The 19,535-nt window shown below is 37.5% G+C and overlaps 1 protein-coding gene across 1 annotated transcript; it reads left to right on the forward strand.

The window, feature by feature from the left end:
- l(1)G0020 (RNA cytidine acetyltransferase l(1)G0020) lies at window positions 1–16,933 on the forward strand. Its single transcript, XM_034980568.2, has 18 exons — window positions 1–213; window positions 988–1,082; window positions 1,660–1,819; window positions 2,365–2,501; window positions 3,037–3,199; window positions 3,459–3,601; window positions 4,450–4,726; window positions 5,302–5,517; window positions 7,043–7,270; window positions 7,716–7,861; window positions 9,592–9,739; window positions 10,430–10,575; window positions 11,837–11,974; window positions 12,767–12,963; window positions 13,385–13,554; window positions 14,254–14,499; window positions 15,423–15,562; window positions 16,808–16,933. The coding sequence occupies exons 1-18, from the start codon at window positions 106–108 to the stop codon at window positions 16,908–16,910; spliced, it is 2,961 nt and encodes a 986-aa protein (XP_034836459.1). The 5' UTR covers window positions 1–105; the 3' UTR covers window positions 16,911–16,933.
- The last annotated feature ends 2,602 nt before the right edge of the window (window positions 16,934–19,535 follow it).

Consider the following 19,535-nt stretch of genomic DNA (forward strand, 5'->3'; position numbering starts at 1 on the left):
ATGAAAATTGCTGTGGGTGGAAAATTGTAAACAGACATGCGGTTTTAGGTTATAAAAACCTAAATTAATTTAACTTTTATAAAGGTGTTAGAATACACTTCAAACATGGTGAAGAAAAAAATAGATAACCGTATAAGGGTTATGATAGAAAATGGGGTGAAGCTAGGCCACCGAACTATGTTTCTCCTGGTAGGAGACAAAAGCAGGGATCAAGTAAGTTCATATATTATTACCAGAAACTACTAAAAGACGAGAGTTAGGTATTATACTTATCTACTGGAAAAGACATGCCGCCAAGCTATGCTGCGTAGAAACCAATTAGGGGTATTGGTTCCCCTCCAAGCTAGCCTGCTTTTATCTTAGACTATCATCACCACTAGGTAAGATCGAATCGTATAAAAAAAGCATAGTAAACATGTCAAAGAAGTCATACTTTTGCCACAGTATACACAGTAATCCAACGCCTTTGATCTCATGGTAAATGACTACCACGACTTAGCCAGGATCCCAACAGTCCCGTTAATACTGAGACCGTCTCGGGTCGCTCCCTTGCCGCACGATTGCTCTGTCTAGATAGCTTCGTTGAACCTCTGTAGGTAATAACATGTCTATCCTTACTCTGCTTTTCCTAGTGTAGGGTCCACTGGTAAAATTTTATGTAATGTACAGGTAAGCAAATATACACCTAGCTAGTCACTTATCACCATGACTTGTAATTTGTAGTTGTACTAAATACTTATACTTGTACCAATACTTTTTTGAATAATAAACAATATGTTATTATTATTATAGCTTGCTGGCTTGTTAACTTGTTGAGTAAAGAGTATATCTAGATAACAATATTTGTATTGAACATTTGAGAATGCTGAACGGCTCTTCCAATATTCTGTCATGTATGTTCTTGTAAGTCCTACTTGTGTTTAAGTTATCCAAGTGATTTATAAGTCTATGATTTTGTTTTTAATTTACTGTTTATGATTGTTTCAGGTACCTATTTTATATGACATGCTTGTTAAGTCAACAGTAAAAGCGAGGCCTACAGTGTTATGGTGCTACAAGAATAAAGACGAAGCTATCAGCAAGTGAGTTCAAGTTTTCTTGATTTAATTAATCTTCTTCCGGCTTTGATAATGCTGTTGATGTTAATTAGTGTTATTAACCTTAATAATTATACTTATTAAGGTCCTGTACCTCAAAAGGAAAAAGGAACCCTTTTTGTCTTTCTGTCTGTCAGTCTGTCTGTTATTGTGTCTGTCAAGAAAACCTATAGGGTACTTCCCGTTGACCTAGAATCATGAAATTTGGCAGGTAGGTAAGTCTTATAGCTAACATTTGGGGAAAAACCTGAAAACCGTGAATTTAGGGTTGCATCACACAAAAAAAAATTAAATTGTGGTCATGAACTAATAATTACTTAGTATTTTCAATTTTCGAAGTAAGATAACTATATCAAGTGGGGTATCATATAAAAGGGCTTCACCTGTGCAATCTAATTCAGATTTTTATTTATTTTAATGCATCATAGCTTTAGAATTATCATGCAAAATGTCGAAAAAATACGACTGTAGCACGGAATCCTCGTTGCGCGAGCCTGACTCGCACTTAGCCGGTTTTTTCTATTTCTCTTACTATGTTTAATCATAATTATTTTGATTTTAGTCATGGACGTAAGAGAGCAAAGAAGATAGCAGCTGGTAAACTGGAAGTGTCAGAAGAATCTCTATTCGACTCGTTCAGGGTAGCTACAACAATACATGGACGATACTACTCTGAGAGCCATGCTATGCTTGGACAGACTTATGGTGTGTGTGTTTTACAAGTAAGTCTTCTATATATATATTATGAAAGGAAAAGCTGACTGTCTGACTGATCTATCAAAGCACAGCTCAAACTACTGAACGGATCAGGTTGTTTGGTGTGCAGATACCTGTTATGACATCTGCTAAGAAAGGGTCTTTGAATTACAATCCCAAAGGGGGAGAAAAAAGGGGTTTAAAGATTATTTAGTCCCGTATGGCAACTGTATGGCAACACCAACAATATAATTTCAAATCAATTGTATGAACAATATATGCCAATGCATAAAAAATGAACAGACACAAAAATTTCTTCTGTTTTATACCTAGCTAGTTATGCCCGCGACTTCGTCCGCGTGGATTTACATTTTTTTAAATTCCGCGGCAACTCCTTGATTTTCCGAGATAAAAAGTATGTGTTAATCCAGGATATAATCGCCATTCCAAATTTCATCCAAATCCGTTCAGCCGTTTTTGCGTGATTGAGTAACAAACATCCACACTTTCACATATAAAATATTATTCCAGTAACTAGATGGGTATACTTTTTTATATAATATTTTAACAGGACTTTGAAGCCCTAACACCAAACTTGATGGCTCGCACAATAGAAACAGTAGAAGGAGGTGGTCTTATTATATTCCTGCTCAAAACTATGGACTCCTTGAGGCAATTGCACTCTATCACTATGGATGTGCATTCAAGGTATTATTAGAAATAAATAGTTAATCAAGAAAAGGTACGTAGTGCCCCGTCCTTTAGTTTGGCTTTTTGGCTGGTAGTTAACAATTAAATTTTAAGTTACACATAGTTTTTTTTTACTTATCATATCAATAGGGTCTTGGACTGTAGTAGGTAATAAAATGTCGTGAATTTTTGTATAGCGGTAGTTTATGGGGCTAGAATTCATTACTAAAGGGAATATTTTAAAAAATCATGATTTTTATTCATTTTTAAAATAATTAATTTTTTAACGTCAGCTGTACAGTAAGCGATTAATGACGTCACATGGCGTAAACGACAAATATTTTTCAGTTTTTCACCTTCCGCTCACGTTAAAAATAAATAAAAATCATGATTTCTCTTTTAATTTATTTTAAAAAAAAATATTCTCTTTGATAATTAATTCGGTTGATGATTATGATGATGATGATGATTTCTTGCACGATGGCACCAAGTACGGAACCCTTCCTGTGCGAGTCTGACTCACACTTGACCGATTTTTTTGTTTTTCATCTAGATTCAAAACAGAAGCGTACGACACAGTAGTGAATCGTTTTAACGAGCGGTTTCTATTATCACTAGCTGATAACCCGAGATGTCTTGTTCTGGATGACGCGCTGACAGTCCTGCCTATATCCTCGAAAACTGCTCAAATCGAACCTGTTGATGCTGTTCCAGAGGTAAATAACATTCTGATATTTCAGGATTTAATGTTTGCTAAGCTATTTCACAAAATAGCCGCGACTTACAAAGTAGTCGTTTGGTTTTTCGTAAATTTTCATATTCATAGTAGTTTCATAGATATTATGTTCCCGACAGTGAGCTTCTAATTATATGGCTTATATATTTAGAGGAAAAGGCAATTATTTAAAAGTCATAGATACAATATTAATGTACCTACATAGGTAATAAGATAATGATAATATTATTTTTTTTCAGCGAGTAAATCCAAAACTGACAGAACTAGTGTCATCCCTGTCCGACACCCCGCCCGTTGGTCCTTTAGTGGCTCTCTGTCGCACGTACGAACAGGCGACAGCGCTAGTTGCGCTCATCAACACTTTGGCTGACAAACAATCCAGGTTAATAACTTTAAATACAATATCAAAAATTGCGGACCGGCAGGAATCGACTCCGCGTCTCCTGGGATCGCGCCCGACGCTCTGACCACTAAGCTACGGCACGCTTGCTGCCAGTGACGAAATTCGTGTTTCTCAGTACTGCAGCTACTGTTTATGCCACCTAGTAGCGACACTTTTGCAGTTATCGAAACTATTTTCAAAGGCCCATATTACTACTACTAGTTAAAAAACCGGCCAAGTGCGAGTCAGGCTCGCACACTGAGGGTTCCGTAGTACAGTCGTATTTTTTCAACATTTTGCACGATAATTCAAAAACTATGATGCATAAAAATAAATAAAAATCTGTTTTAGAATGCACAGGTAAAGCCCTTTCATATGATACCCCACTTGATATAGTTATCTTACTTCGAATATTGAAGATAGTAATTATTAGTTCATGACCACAATTTAATTTTTTTTGTGTGATCCAACCCTAAATTCACGGTATTCAGATTTTTCCCCTAAAGCCAGCTATAAGACCCACCTACCTGCCAAATTTCATGATTCTAGGTCAACGGGAAGTACCCTGTAGGTTTCTTGACAGACAGACAGACAGACAGACAACAAAGTGATCCTTTAAGGGTTACGTTTTTCTTTTGAGGTACGGAACCCTAATAAAAATGAGTTTACAAAGCAGCTTGGCAGCGCTGCAGCCGCGCTGCCTCCGCGCGGTACTATGCGGCAAAATTGAAGGCGTTCTAAGTCGACCATCGATCGATTCAATACCTAAGATAGCCTCAATACCTAAGGTACCTTCATTTGAACCAAAATCTGATACAATCAAAGGCTTAAAATACTTTTCCTTTTAGGCCACCTCACTGCCTCACAGCGGCTCGAGGCCGAGGCAAGTCAGCCTGTCTAGGCCTAGCCGTAGCCGCCGCCGTAGCCTTAGGCTATGTCAACATCTACGTCACGTCCCCACATCCTGAGAACTTGATCACTTTATTCGAGTTTGTGCTAAGAGGGCTGGATGCGTGCCTATACCAAGAGCATATAGACTATAACATCGTGAGGTCCACTAATCCAGATTTTAAGAAGGCTGTTGTGAGGATTAATATTGCTAGGAATTCGAGGCAGACTGTACAGGTAAGTGGAAAGTAATACGGTATTTGACGATATCAAGGATAAATTATTGTTTCTCAGTGATTATTAAATAGAGGGTCTTCTAAAGTACGTAAAATCCACGTCCTTTGTTAGTTTTATGTGTGATAACCATTTTAAATTATCTTTTAATTTTATTTATTTTATTTTATTTGGAAAACCAACAGCTTAAATTGATCTTAATAATCTTAATATTAGGTAACTAGGAGCTAATAATAGATTTTTCGATGCTATATGAATTAACATAAAAAAATCATTGTATTACGATTTAATTGAGGACTAACTATACAGTGCGACAAGGCTCTCTTGGTACTTTAATGACATTGACAGGAGGGCGCTTCTCCAGAACAAAGGCTTAGAATATTCATGGTATATTCAAACAAGAATAAAGGGGACACTTGACGGCAACTTCCGATTTCACCACGCGCCACACACACAGCCTTGTCGCACTGTACTAACTAACGGTGCGCTTAAGTAATTAAGCATACAACAGTCATCAATCATAATAATATATTTTCGCCTAAAAATTGCTTAAAAACTACCCCATTTCTTCAAAACAGTACATAACCCCGGACGACCACTCTCTGCTCTCTGTGGCGGACCTGGTACTAGTGGACGAGGCAGCGGCCATCCCGTTGGTACACGTGGCCGCGGCGGCTGCCAAAGCACCCCTGGCCTTCCTCTCGTCCACGGTGTCGGGGTATGAGGGAACGGGACGAGCGCTGTCCTTGAAACTTTTCGCTCAATTGCAGACAGAGAATAACGCTCCACCACCGGTAAGTTTGCCGTATCTAATGGTGAGATCTATAGAGCGCACTCTGACTTTGCTTAGACTTAAGACAGAGTTAAAACGAGACAGAGCTATCAGTGGCGAAGGGTGAAAATCTGATAAAGGGAAGCCGGAAACGTACTTACCTAAAAGAATATCAGCTGTTCGATTTTTGTTTTCAAAACTTAATTTAGAAAAATTACTATCGTTACGTAACAAGAAATCTGTTAAACAACAATCTATGTGAATTAAGGCCATTTCTGATTTTGGCTTACCAAACTGAATCAAAATTACCGTGAACTTACCACTTATAAGTTATTAATCACATCCCCAATTTATTATATCAAAATAAAACACCACTAACAACTTAAACAAACAAGCATGGCCGCTTCACAAAAACAAATGTATCGATATCAAATCACCCTTCAAAATACAAAATACTCAAAATAGTAGCATGTACCTGTTAAAACAATAGTATTAATATAATTTTTAATTTGGAGGTATTATAGGGTAACTCGGATCCAACCGAGCTATTTACGTCAAATTTGTCTGACCTGTCAGAGTTCCAAATTCGTATTCGCTACTGGGCCAGACTAAATTGGTGTGCTCTTTATTAGTCGACCGTAGAGCGAGACAGACCTAGTTCGTTCCTTTCGCTTTCGCTAGGGAAATGAAAGAGATAAATACTAAGCAAAAATCTAACTAGGGAATCCGATATTTTACGGCTTGTATGGTGTAGGACTGTAGGTGTATGTTACTTACATTAGCTGTTATGTTTTTAACTTAAATTAGTACTTAATAACAACAAAAAAAAAATAGCATTTGTGACGATCGAACCTTTGTATTTACGAATGTATTACGGAATTTATGTGAATAGTACCTACTTACGCTATATTATGCCAATTCTTAAAGGGAAGCCGATAGGAATCGTGTTATATTGACTCTTCGCCGCTGAGAGCTATATCTTTCACATAAATCTGTCTCGTTTCAATTCGACTCAATCTTAAATCTGAGCAAAGTCAAAGTGTGCTCTATAATCTCAGCCTAAGGATTCAAAAGAATGAAGAAGGATAGTCTCGACATAGCATAAGTGGTACAACTTGTCCTACAAATTTTGTATACCTTTTTATTTATATATAGAAAATTATTCATTACAGGAAGTAAAAGTGATTTCTAGATATTTTTACCCATTTTAATATGCATTTTAAAGACATGCAACTTTTTACCCATTTTAATATTTGCAAAATCAGTCTAAATAATGTCGATTTTAGCCAAAAACATGTTAAGTTTATTAAATTTAAAGATAAATTTGAAAATTTTGATTTTAAGAGAAATAATTTATCTTAAAAATAAGAAATTATGTATGAATTAGTCTTTTCTTTTAAGCATTTTATTGAAGCCTTTTTGAATATACCTTTTTAAAATGCCTAAAAATTGGATTAAATGTTTAATGACGAAACTGTTGACAAAAAACTAGATTTTCATGGTCCTATTTGCAATCTCTGTTTTATTGACCTCCATTTCCTTTACAGATTAAATTAGAGGAACCAATCCGTTACCGTGCGGGAGATCCCATAGAGAGTTGGCTGAACTCTTTTCTGTGCCTCGAGGCACCAGCTCCGTCATTAGGAGTGGGGTCCCCTCCTCCGGCGTCCTGTGAACTGTTGAGGGTCAACCGCGATGCGTTGTTTTGCTACCATCGAGCTGCGGAGGCGTTTCTACATCGCCTCGTCGCTATATACGTCGCCAGTCATTATAAGGTAAATACATAATTATTATGATCCTCTTGTATAGCCTAATAGTTCAGTAGTAATAGACGTGTGCATAAAGAACTTTTTATAGGCACTTTCGACCTCCAGAAATGTACCATAAAAGTATTACACCAACAGATGGAGATATTTTAATAGCACATTCCTGGACATTTAAAAAAATCGCCAGCGTGCGTGTTTCACAGTAGTCAAGTTTATATATAGTAAATAATGATTGGCACCGCCTGTTCGTTTGTTCGCTATTTTTATTTTAAAAAAACCAAAATTGACTTATCTAACGCTCCCAATTTATGAAGGAAATCAAAGCTATCTGTAAACTGATATGGAAAGCTTTGATTTTCTTTGATCCCAGTCATTTAGCAGAATTTTTATTTCCCTGAAATATTGGACAGACTAGCTTATGCTATAATTAATTAACATTTTCAAATCCTAACAGAACAGCCCCAACGACATTCAACTGTTAGCGGACGCGCCTGCACACTGTCTGTTCGTTTTGCTCGCACCCACGCCTCCCAAATCCACAACTATGCCGGAAATCCTGTGCGTCATTCAACTCTGCCTCGAAGGAAACTTATCGGACAGGTATTTGTTAATTTATTAAAAACTAATTTATCTATGCAATGCAATGCCATGCCTTTAGACAGCGCACGCCTCGGAAACTCTCAAATGAGAAGATTTTTTCGGACCTAATTCATATTGTTTCAATGTCCCTAGGGATCTCTAAGTTTTTGAGAATTAAACTATATCTATAAACCTTCCTCTTGAATCACTCTATCTATTGGTGAAATCCGCATTAAAATCCGTTGCGTAGTTTAAAAGATCTACGCGTTCATACATACATACATTACATACAGACAGCGGGAGGCGACTTTATTTTATACTATGTAGAGAAAAATTGCTGTGATGTTCAAAATTTTAAGATACTCTTGTAATTATTTTTGTATGTTTTAGTTTTCCATTTATCTACTTAAATATGAGTGGAACTAAAATTTTAAGATACTCTTGTAATTATTTTTGTATGTTTTAGTTTTCCATTTATCTACTTAAATATGAGTGGAACTAAAATTTTAAAATACTCTTGTAATTATTTTTGTATGTTTTAGTTTTCCATTTATCTACTTAAATATGAGTGGAACTAAAATTTTAAGATACTCAACTTGTAATTATTTTTGTATGTTTTAGTTTTCCATTTATCTACTTAAATATGAGTGGAACTAAAATTTTAAGATACAGTAGGTACGCGGCATGAAATTTATTACATCGACCTTCCGAAAGAGCTTTCGTTTCGTAGAGCGTTGTCTCTGTCGTTGGGACCGACAAAATGTCACACAGGTATGAGTATTTACAATAGGTATCTACCTGGGCTACCGATTTTGTTTTTAAAACCTCTTCATTTATTTCAAATAAACAAGTTGATATAAATGAAAATGAAAATGAAAATGAAAATCTTTTTTATTCGTATAAACTTTTACAAGTGCTTACGAATAGTCGGATGCATCTACCACTGGTTCGGAATGCCTTTCCTGCCGAGAAGAACCAGCAAGAAACTCGGCGGTTGCTCTTTTCAAATATTTGATATAGGTACAAAATTATGCCATGTATAAAATAGTATTTGCAGTCTTGTGCGTTGCTGGAACGAGCTGCAGGTCAAATCCACGCTCTTTTATCATTTAGATAATCTTCAATTGTGTAATATGCTTTTTTCAGGAGCATATTTTTAATAGATTTTTTAAACTTGTGCAAAGGTAAGTCCAAAATAGTTTGCGGGATTTTATTATAAAAGGTAATACCAATACCCACAAATGACTTTTGGACTTTCCTGAGGCGGAAGGATACTGCTATCGAATTGAAACCATATTGGGAGATATTAGTTCAATTTTATAGTGCACGTAAAATAAGTAGTCCAATCTGAACACAAGGCGTATGACTGTGCATTGGAGAAAAATTGTGACTTGCGCAAACCACCTTATGGTTATAAGGCCGCGCGCACATCATCAGTTTTCCCCTCCAATTATAATATAGGCACCTACCTTCAAGTCAAGAGTGAATAGGCATCTTCTAGGCAAGCGCGCTCCATCTTAGGCTGCATCATCACTTGCAACCAGGTCTGATTGCAGCCAAGTGCTAGTCTATAAATTAAAAAAAAACATTGGTATAATCTAAAACCTCATTTTGTTTTCTTCTGAGAACCAAAAACTGCAAACAGATTAGAGTTTTATCTAACCGACTTCCAAAAAAAGGGTTTCATTTCGATGTTTATTTTTTTTTGGTGAAATTACTTTATTTATTGACCAGTATTTTGATTTCTCTAGGTCTTTAAAAGACAGTCTAGGCAGAGGTAGAAAAGCAGCGGGCGACTTGATACCCTGGAACATCTGTGAACAGTATGGCGATAAGGACTTCCCTAAACTATCCGGAGCCAGAGTCGTTAGGATAGCTACACATCCTTCATATCAGAGGGTAAGAGTATTTTTATTGGTAGGTTTGATACTGACGATAAATGTTAATCTATCTTTTTTTATATAAGAAGACTAGCTTATTTCTGCGACTTCGTCCACGTGGACTACACACATTTCAAACCCCTATTTCAAAAATTCTTAGCAGATACCTACGTCATAATAGCTATCTGCATGCCAAATTTCAGCCCGGTCTGTCCAGTAGTTCGAGCTGGGCGTTGATAGATCATTCAGACACCTTTTCCTTTTATATATTTAGAAACTGACTCACTGATATTTAATAATGAAATTTGTCCCGGAAAGAGTTCCCACGGGATTTTCAAAAACCCGAAACCGATGCCCGAACTTTGTTCGCGTGGATTTACCACGCGGACGAAGTCTCGGGCATCAGCTAGTCTGAAATAAACTATTTTATTTTATTTTTTATTTATCAGCTAGTACGTGTGTACGTGGGTTTAGGTTTGTAAAAATCTCGTGAGAACTCTTTTATTTCCCGGGATCAAAAGGAGCCTATGTCACTCTTCATGTCTTTGACTATTTCCACGCAAAATTTACGTCGATCCGTTGCTCCGTTGCGACGTGATTGAAGGACAAACCAACAAAACAACAAACCAATAAACCAACAAACAAACACACTTTCGCATTTATAATATGGGTACTGGTTGAGATGAAAACATATTTTTGATCCAAACAGATGGGGTACGGCAAGCGTGCATTACAGCAGCTAGCGGCTTACTATGCAGGAGACATCCCCTGCCTTGACGACGCAGCTAGCGATGATGATGACGCGCAAACTGACTCCAAAGCTGCGTCGCTGCACACTGAAACTATCGTTCCAAGGTAGGAACACAATAGGATAGACATATTTCTTACTCGCTGATGCCGAGCCTCGATAGCTCAACGGTTAAAGATGCAAACTGAAAACCCAAAGGTAGCCGGTTCAAACCCCACCCGTTGCACTATTGTCGTACCTACTCCTAGCACAGGCTTTATGCTTAATTGGAGGGAAAGGGGAATATTAGTCGGCATGATAAACTTGGCTAATATTCTTTTTAAAAAACCCGCGGGAACTCTTTGATCATCCGGGATAAAAAGTAGCATATGACACTCTTCGGGTCATAAACTGCACACATGTAAAAAATCACGTCCATTCGTTGCTCAGTTACGACGTGATTGAAGGACAAACCAACAAACAAACACACTTTCGTATTTATAATATGGGTTAATATGGGTACTGATAACTTAAGTTTACGGTAGCTCTAGGAGGTTGGAGCCTTCTTTTAGGAGTACGAGAACTACCCCTGAATCAGAAGACTAGACGCTCTTTCTTAACAATAGTATTATCAGCGTTGTGAAGCAATAGGAAAGGGTTTCTTTATTACTCGACTGCGGCGAAGCCCAAAAGGATGGTTAATTTTTTGTCTGGTGGGAGGCTTCGGCCGTGGTTAGTTACCACCCTACCGGCAAAGCCGTGCCGCCAAGCGATTTAGCGTTCCGGCACGATGCAGTGTAGAAAGCAAAGGTGTGTGGGTTTAATAAATAACTGCCATACCCCTTCCAGGTTAACCCGTGTCCATCTTAGACTGCATCATCACTTACCACCAGGTGAGATTGCAGTCAAGGGCTAACTTGTATCTGTATAAATAAATATTGACCTGAATGTATATATTATACCCGTTCCTGTGTCCGCTCGTATCTACTCAATGACTCAACCGGTTTTTATAAATGATACGCTGGTTTTCTGCCGGGATCAGAATGAGGTTGTGAATGTGATCTATAGAACGTAAACATTTGACGTGTAATCCGACACGTCAACTGTTTACGACGTCGTATTTCATACAAGCTCCCAATAAATGCGCATTTTGAGGTTTGGTACAGTGCCCGGCAAACAACTTGAGTATTGACACGATTGGCTGGCGAATAGCGGGTGCACGCGATTGGTTGATCAGTCAGTGCGAGTGCACGCGATTGGTTGATACGTCGACTTTCGCTTCCCGGATTCGGCAACTTTCTCCCACTACCCTGATGCATGTCCAAGTTGTTTGCCGGGCACTATAAAGACTTGCTGATTAGTTGGCAACATCCCTATTGTATGTTACAGAGCTAAACCGCCAACTTTGCTAAAACGGCTAACTGAAATGAAACCAGAACATTTGGACTATTTGGGAACTAGTTTCGGACTCACTGAGGAACTCCTCAAATTTTGGAAATCTCAGAAATACATGCCAGTTTATCTCAGGTAAGATTATTTACTTTTTTCTATAAAGTTATTTACAGCTATTGTCGTTGCCGCCTTATTCAAAACTTTTGTAAACATAATGTAAAATTAAAATCCGTACTATAAATACTATAATGCTTAAAATTTGAGAAACACTCGCCATTTGTTCTCTTTGTCCTTCCGTACTACTTGTCTGTTTACCATACTAAACCGTACTTTGGGCATGACAGTTGACATGGACACATCCTTTATACGTCAGTCCTTCCTCAAATTACGCATTATACTAACTTTAAGCATTTCCCCAAATGCATTAATTTATGCTCTAACTGGATTTTTGAACTTATTATACTTAGAATTTAAAGTCCTCAGTCTTAATGAACGGTTAGTTTTAGCTTGTTTACCGTTAATTTTACCGTTTTTTTGCCCGTGTCTGTAGGGAATAAAGGAACCCACAAGTATAGGGAGGAATCCCAAAATCGTGAAGTTGTGGTAAATTTCTTTTTTCTTAACGAATATTAGCTATGTTAAATGACTAATATTCCCCTTTCCTCTCCAACTAAGCGTAAAGCTTGTGCTAGAAGTAGGTACGACAATAGTGCAACGGGCGGGGTTTGAACCGTCGACCTTTCGGTTTTCAGTCCACTCCTTTACCAGTTGAGCTATTGAGGCTCTAGCTATAAAAAACTAGAAAGTGTTTTTTTTTCTTTATTTATTTAGGGGTTTTTACATTTCTATACATACATTGCACGATGGTACAGAAACCTTCCTGTACGAATCCGACTCACATTTGACTATTTTTATTAACCTTTTTAGCCAAAAAGCAAACGAACTAACGGGTGAACATTCCTGCATAATGTTGAGATCGCTACAAGACTCCACATGGCTTGCAGCGTATAATGCGGATTTTAGACAACGGTTCTCGAGGCTTTTGGGGAGAGCGTTTAGGAAACTACCCGCATCTCTGGCTCTGTCTACTTTACTCAACGATAGTGTGAAGATTAATAAGCCAGGTACGTTTGTAGGATTCCGTTCCCGAAGGCCTAAGCCTCCGTTGTCCGTCCGTCTGTCTGTCTGTTTGGCAGCGGGCTGTATCTCGTGAAGAACCGAACGTGCTACCTATTCTGAATAAATCATTTGACTTTGACTTTGATAATAACTTTAGGTCTATTCGTTGCCAGTTAAATTTATAATATTAATTGTATCTGTTTATTTTATCAATGTTCCCACATTTGATGTGGGAACCTACTTCGTTTTTCCTAAAGCAGCTATCCTATACCGCTGATCTTATTTATTTATTTAAACATCTTTATTGTTAACAAAATTATAAAGAGTAAGAGTGCAGGATACACTTTAAAAAGCAAAACAAAGCAAGGAGATCATTACAGTGATCTCTTCCAGGCAACTCATACTTAAGTAATTATATTTTTTCAGAACTGACTAAACAAATAATAGAACAATACTTGTCCGGGCACGACCAATCCCGGATAGAGTCGTACTGCAGACAACAAGCAGACTATCGACTCATAACAGACCTGTTGGCGCCGCTAGCGAATATCATATTCCATACCAAAGTCAAGCTAAAATTGGACGCTATACAACAGGTAAGAACTTTATAAGCGAAGATGTTAGAACCTAACATAGTGTAAAGTCTTTTAACCAAGTTTTATAAGTGGATTTTTTTAAATAATATCTTTAAAAATCAGTGAGATCAAAGTGCGCTTTTCCATCCAAAGTTTTTGTCAGAATCGCTCATGCACTGTGACGTCACAGTGACTTAGCTTATGTGTAAAAGCAGATTGAACTTGAAAGTTGATATTTTTGGCTAACAGCGCGTAAATATTTTCTTATATATCATAGTTTTTTCTATGGTTACTGCTCTTGGTAATATCTCAGAGAGTGAAAACGATGTAGTGTAGATTTAATTGTAGATTTATTTGAGCCCTACAAAGGCACATAACTGCTTTGCTGTTAACATTAGCGCGCGAAAAACTGCTCGTATTTTTTATAAAAAGGAATAATGAAGATCAAAGTGCGCTTTTCCATCCGAAGTTTTTGTCAGTATCACTCATGCGCTGTGACGTCACAACGACAGCGGCATAGTATTTCATGCTCTATTACTCTTTATGCACCTCAAAACTATAAAATAATGATGGATTTTAAAAGCAAAACCGATTATTATCATCTCGATTTGATTATGTTTGTCAAACAAGTAAATAGTCCTAAAGTCGTAAAAGTTGCCGTAATTTATCGTGAAGACATTGTGTTTGGGATATTCATATTCTTCTTTTTCCCTTCCATAGGTTCTCTTTGTAGCAATGGGTTTCCAAATGAAAGACGTAGATGACATAGCAAGCGAACTAGGCCTCCCCGCCTCACAAATCTTAGCCAAATTCTACGAAGCTTGCAAGAAGATAAATTCGGCACTAAACTCCATTCTAGAAGTAACCGTGGCTAAAGAAATGGGCATAGAAGATAAAGTATCAGAAGCTACAACTCGAGAGCCAATGAAACAGAGTCTTCACGAAGAACTGACGAAGGCTGCCAAGGTATTATTAGTCTGTGGTGTTATTATTAGTATATGGAAAGTAAAGAATAAATTTGGTTTTTGAAAAAGAATCGCATTGTTTTGTTTGGTTTGTTGTTTTGTCTACTTACTTGAAGCAAATACCTACTTATCACTATCCCACTTCGACTGCCCAGTTAGAGCGAGAGATCGGACCCCAGTGAGATGCGAACTGCTCTCGCTCGGCGGTTGAAGTGAGATAGCGATAAGTAGATTTTGCTTCAAGTAGGTATTCATCATCATGACCAACCCATCGCCAGCTCGCTACAGAGCACGGGTCTCCTCTCAGAGTGAGAAGGGTTTTGGCCATTATAGTCTACCACGCTGACCAAGTGCGGATTGGCAGACTTCACGCACCTTTGAGAACATTATGGAGAACTCTCAGGCATGCAGGTTTGCTCACGATGTTTTCCTTCACCGTTAAAGCAAGTGACATTTAATTACTTAAAACGCTCATAACTCCGAAAAGTTAGTGGATCCCGGGATCGAACCCCTGACCTCCGATTAGAAGTCGGACGTCCTAACCACTAGGCTATCACAGGCTTATTACGAGTAAGTAATCCAAGTATATATTATAGATCCGTGGACTGAAGGTGGCCTTAGCCGAAGATTCGGTCGAGCACTAAAGATACTTGCACAACGGAGACGCGGTTGAAGAGATTATCAGTATTCTTATTGTAAATGCGAAAGTGTGTTTGTTTGTTGGTTTGTCCTTTAATCACGTCGCAACGCTGTAACGGTTGACGTGATTTTTCGCATTGGTATAGATAAAGACCTGGAGAGTGACATAGGCTACTTTTCACCCCGGAAAATCAAAGTTTCCACGGGATTTTTAAAAACCTAATTCCACGCGGACGAAGTCGCGGGCATCAGCTAGTTCTAATATTACCTTGTGGACTTTTACAGGACCTTGAACGAAAGCAACGCAAAGAGCTGTCTCGTTTGATGGGCGAAGACCTCGCACAATACCGCATCAAGGGAAGCGACCTCGACTGGGGACAAGCCCTTACCACCTCTAATCAAAAACACATCGTCTCTGTTAAGAGGTCAGTATTTTAGGGTAACTCAAAAGGAAAAAAAACCGGCCAAGTGCGAGTCAGGCTCGCGCAATGAGGGTTCCGTATTACAGTCGTATTTTTTCGACATTTTGCACATAAAATTCTGTTTTAGAATGTACAAGTAAAGCCCTTTCATATGATACCCGACTGGGTATCATATGAAACATATCATATAAAATACATACAACACGAAGCCGAATTCTGCGTAAACCATTCTCCCGATCCCGTTCACTATCGACTATATTCGAAAAAACATCGACTACAAAACATAATTTAGAATATCGGCTTTTACAATTTTAATCTACTTGATACAAAATTTCGATTAAATTTTCTCACTTTTTCTTCACAGGATACCTCCAAAAAATTGTTTATTTGATCTCATTAATTGGATCTTACTTTGAAAGTTGAAAATAGCAATATTTGTTTATGACCACAATTTAATTTTTTTTCGTGTTATGTAACCACAAATTCAGGGTTTTCAGATTTTTCCCCGAATGTCTGCTATAAGATCTACCTACCTGCCAAATTTCATGATTTTAGGTCAATGGGAAGTACCCTGTAGGTTTCTTGACAGACCGACAGACAACAAAGTGATCCTATAAGGGTTCTGTTTTTCCTTTTGAGGTACGGAGCCCTTAAAAAAGAACCTTTATAGGATCACTTCGTTGTCTGTCTGTCTGTCGTGTCTATCAAAATCATTTTTCTCAGGAACGCGTGAAGGTATCAACTTGAAAACAATATGAAATACTCAGTTCTACAATCCCTTGGAACTATGAAAGTTTTAAGTCGACGAAAGCAAAAGATACGACCGTTTATGCCGCATGATATTTTTGACATTCGTAAAGGAACCATAACCTATAGAGGGTACTTCCCGTTCATCATCATCATGATCAACCCATCGCCGGCTCACTACAGAGTACGGGTCTCCTCTCAGAGTGAGAAGGGTTTCGGCCATAGTGCCAAAACCCTTGCTAGTGGCATGCTGGCCATGTGCGGATTGGTAGACTTATTACTTCCCGTTGACTTCAAAAAATCCGAAAACAATTTTGTAGACATCGAAAATCGATTTTCTCCAACAAAATGAGGAAGTTTTATTTGGTCACTTCATTTAAAAAAAAACCAATTAACAAGACATTTTTATATCCCTTGATTGACGGTACAACCAACGAATGAAATGCAAAGCTCTAACGATACAAAGCAATAATCCAACATAATTTTTTTTTCTCCTTCCAGTGGTGAAAAGCGTTTGGGAGAAGACAGCAAAGAGATCGACGAGCTGATAGAAGCACACTCCAATACAAAGAAGAAAAAGAAGAAGCATGTGAGAAATCAATAAACTTGCTATAAGTTCCACTGTAAGAGGTGTTTTATTCAAGTAACCACATTCCGTACAGTACGCGGCAGAAGGCTACATCGATCTTTAGAATGTCATTTCGGCTTTGTAGAGCGTTGTCTCTGTCAGTCATACCTATGTGACGTTTCGTCGGTCTCGACGACTGAGACAATGCTCTACAAAACCGCTACCTCTTTCGAAAGGTCGATGTACATTACTTTCTGCCGCGTACTGTACTTCATTTATTGGAGTTCCGTACTTCAGTAGGAAAAAGGGACCCTTATAGGATCACTTTATTGTCTGTCTGTCTGTCTGTGTCGTGTCTGTCAAGAAAACTAATCAAAACCTATAGTGTACTTCCTGTTGACCTAGAATCATGAAGTTTGGTAGGTAGGTAGCTCTTCTAGCCCAAAAAATCCGAAAACCGTGAATTTGTGGTTACATCACAAAAAAAATAAAAAAATATGAAAAAGATAACTAGGAACTCACGAAGCGGTGTTTGCGCCGTGGTTGCAGGACCACAACATTCGTACGAACATGAAATATATGGAAATGTGGATAGCAGTTTTCTTGACGCGATTTATCCCCCGGAATGCACGGTTGTTTGCGGGTCCCGCTGCACTGGCGGGCACGGGTGAAAACCGCTCCCACTCTTATGTGTTAGCGAATCAGTAGGCAGAAAGGAACTCTGCGATTACTCTTTTCAAAATAAAGGTAATATATGCGTAAAAGAAAACAACAGATTTCAATAATAATTTCTATAATTATTGTAATATAAAAAAGTGTTGGTAGTTATTCAACCCTTGGAATAGACAATAGATATTTCCTCTTAAACATAACAAATATGTGGCGGGAGGGGGGCGCGGCTCGTAAAAAAATACTCTTTTCTGAAGCGGCCCCAGCCTCGCCAGCTCCCGCGTACGCTAGACTTTACCATTTTATTACAATATAATGTGATCTAAGAAAAATAATATTTTCGTCTAACGCCCGCTGGGGGGCGTGTGGTAAACAATTTTATACTATCATTAGTTTGTCACTTACATTTAACACGCACTACCTTAAATGAAACGGCCCGACGCTTTAATATCCCTTGCGAAGTTACGCAGCGATGCCTAGACGAACCGTAATGACAATGACCTTACGCTAAGCGCACATCGCGGACAATACATACAACACGAAGCCGAATTCTGCGTAAACCATTCTCCCGATCCCGTTCACTATCGACTATATTCGAAAAAACATCGACTACAAAACATAATTTAGAATATCGGCTTTTACAATTTTAATCTACTTGATACAAAATTTCGATTAAATTTTCTCACTTTTTCTTCACAGGATACCTCCAAAAAATTGTTTATTTGATCTCATTAATTGCACTAAAGCTAATTACTTGGCGAAATAAGCATCAGATTTTTTATTTGAAAATGTTTTTGAATGATTGCAAAGTATCCTGTGAAATGTTAGTCCTAAGCAATATAACATGATTTTAATGCTACTCGTATCTTAGAAGATTTGGTGAGTACATCGTATAAAACACACAGAGGTACAGTAATTGAGAAGGAATTGCACTTAGGAAAGGTTTGCGTCTCTTGGCACTTTATCTTATAAGATAACTAATCAATATAATTTGAAAAACGAACAGAAAATTAATAAATATTAAAGCTGACAGAAGGTATAAATCTATTGCTTTGTTATAAGACGAGATTACAATGATTTTTGAAAACTCTGTAACAAAATTAATTTTTTCTTTCATTGATCTTTTATGATCGCGTATTTTCGTCGCGTCTGGATTTAGCATTACACGCACAAAGACCGAAGTATGAAGCAGAATAATTCAGCTAAAAATTAGCAAATAAAAACTTAATTTATTATGATTGGAACCACGCACATCGATGAAATATTACATACTTAAAGTTAAATCGTTTCTAGATACTTAATTTTCGATATTATCATAAAATATATTTTTAAAACGTCAATAATTCGAACTTAATTGTAGGGGTTCAGTAAGCAGTGTACAGCGTAAGGCTAGGCTCAGACAACGATAATTAATAACTTAACGAAATAAATAACGAAAACCTTTTGTATGCGACATTTTATCAAAATTGTTTCCATAGTCATAAGGTAAAATCTGGTAGGCATTAGACAAGTTTGATTAAATTGAATAATTTCACTGACAATTATTTTTACAAAATATCGTTGTCTCAACATAGCCTCAGGATTTGGGTGGACTAGTGAGGAGAAGGGAACTCTATACACCTTATTAATAATAATATATTCAAAGACACAAAAGCAAATCCACTAGACTTATTGCCACTCTTAAATTATTGCTACGACATATACAGACTGATCTACTTTTTATAATATAATAATAATAATAATATAATGTAAATATAATAATCAATAATCCATTACAACATCGAATAAAACAAAATATTATTGCATTATTTTAGTTCAACTATAAATCAGAAGGGGTTTATTTTAACACAATATTTAGTATAGTCTAGAACATTTTTCGTGCATTTTTTGTTTGTGTGAAGTGCGAGAGATACAACATGGGCTCAGAATAAGGACGAAACTAAAAACCACACTACACGCCTGCAGTCCGATTTTAACCAGTGCGAGACATTT

The sequence above is a fragment of the Maniola hyperantus genome, chromosome 22, assembly GCF_902806685.2.
Source record: "Maniola hyperantus chromosome 22, iAphHyp1.2, whole genome shotgun sequence".
Lineage (NCBI taxonomy): Eukaryota > Metazoa > Arthropoda > Insecta > Lepidoptera > Nymphalidae > Maniola > Maniola hyperantus.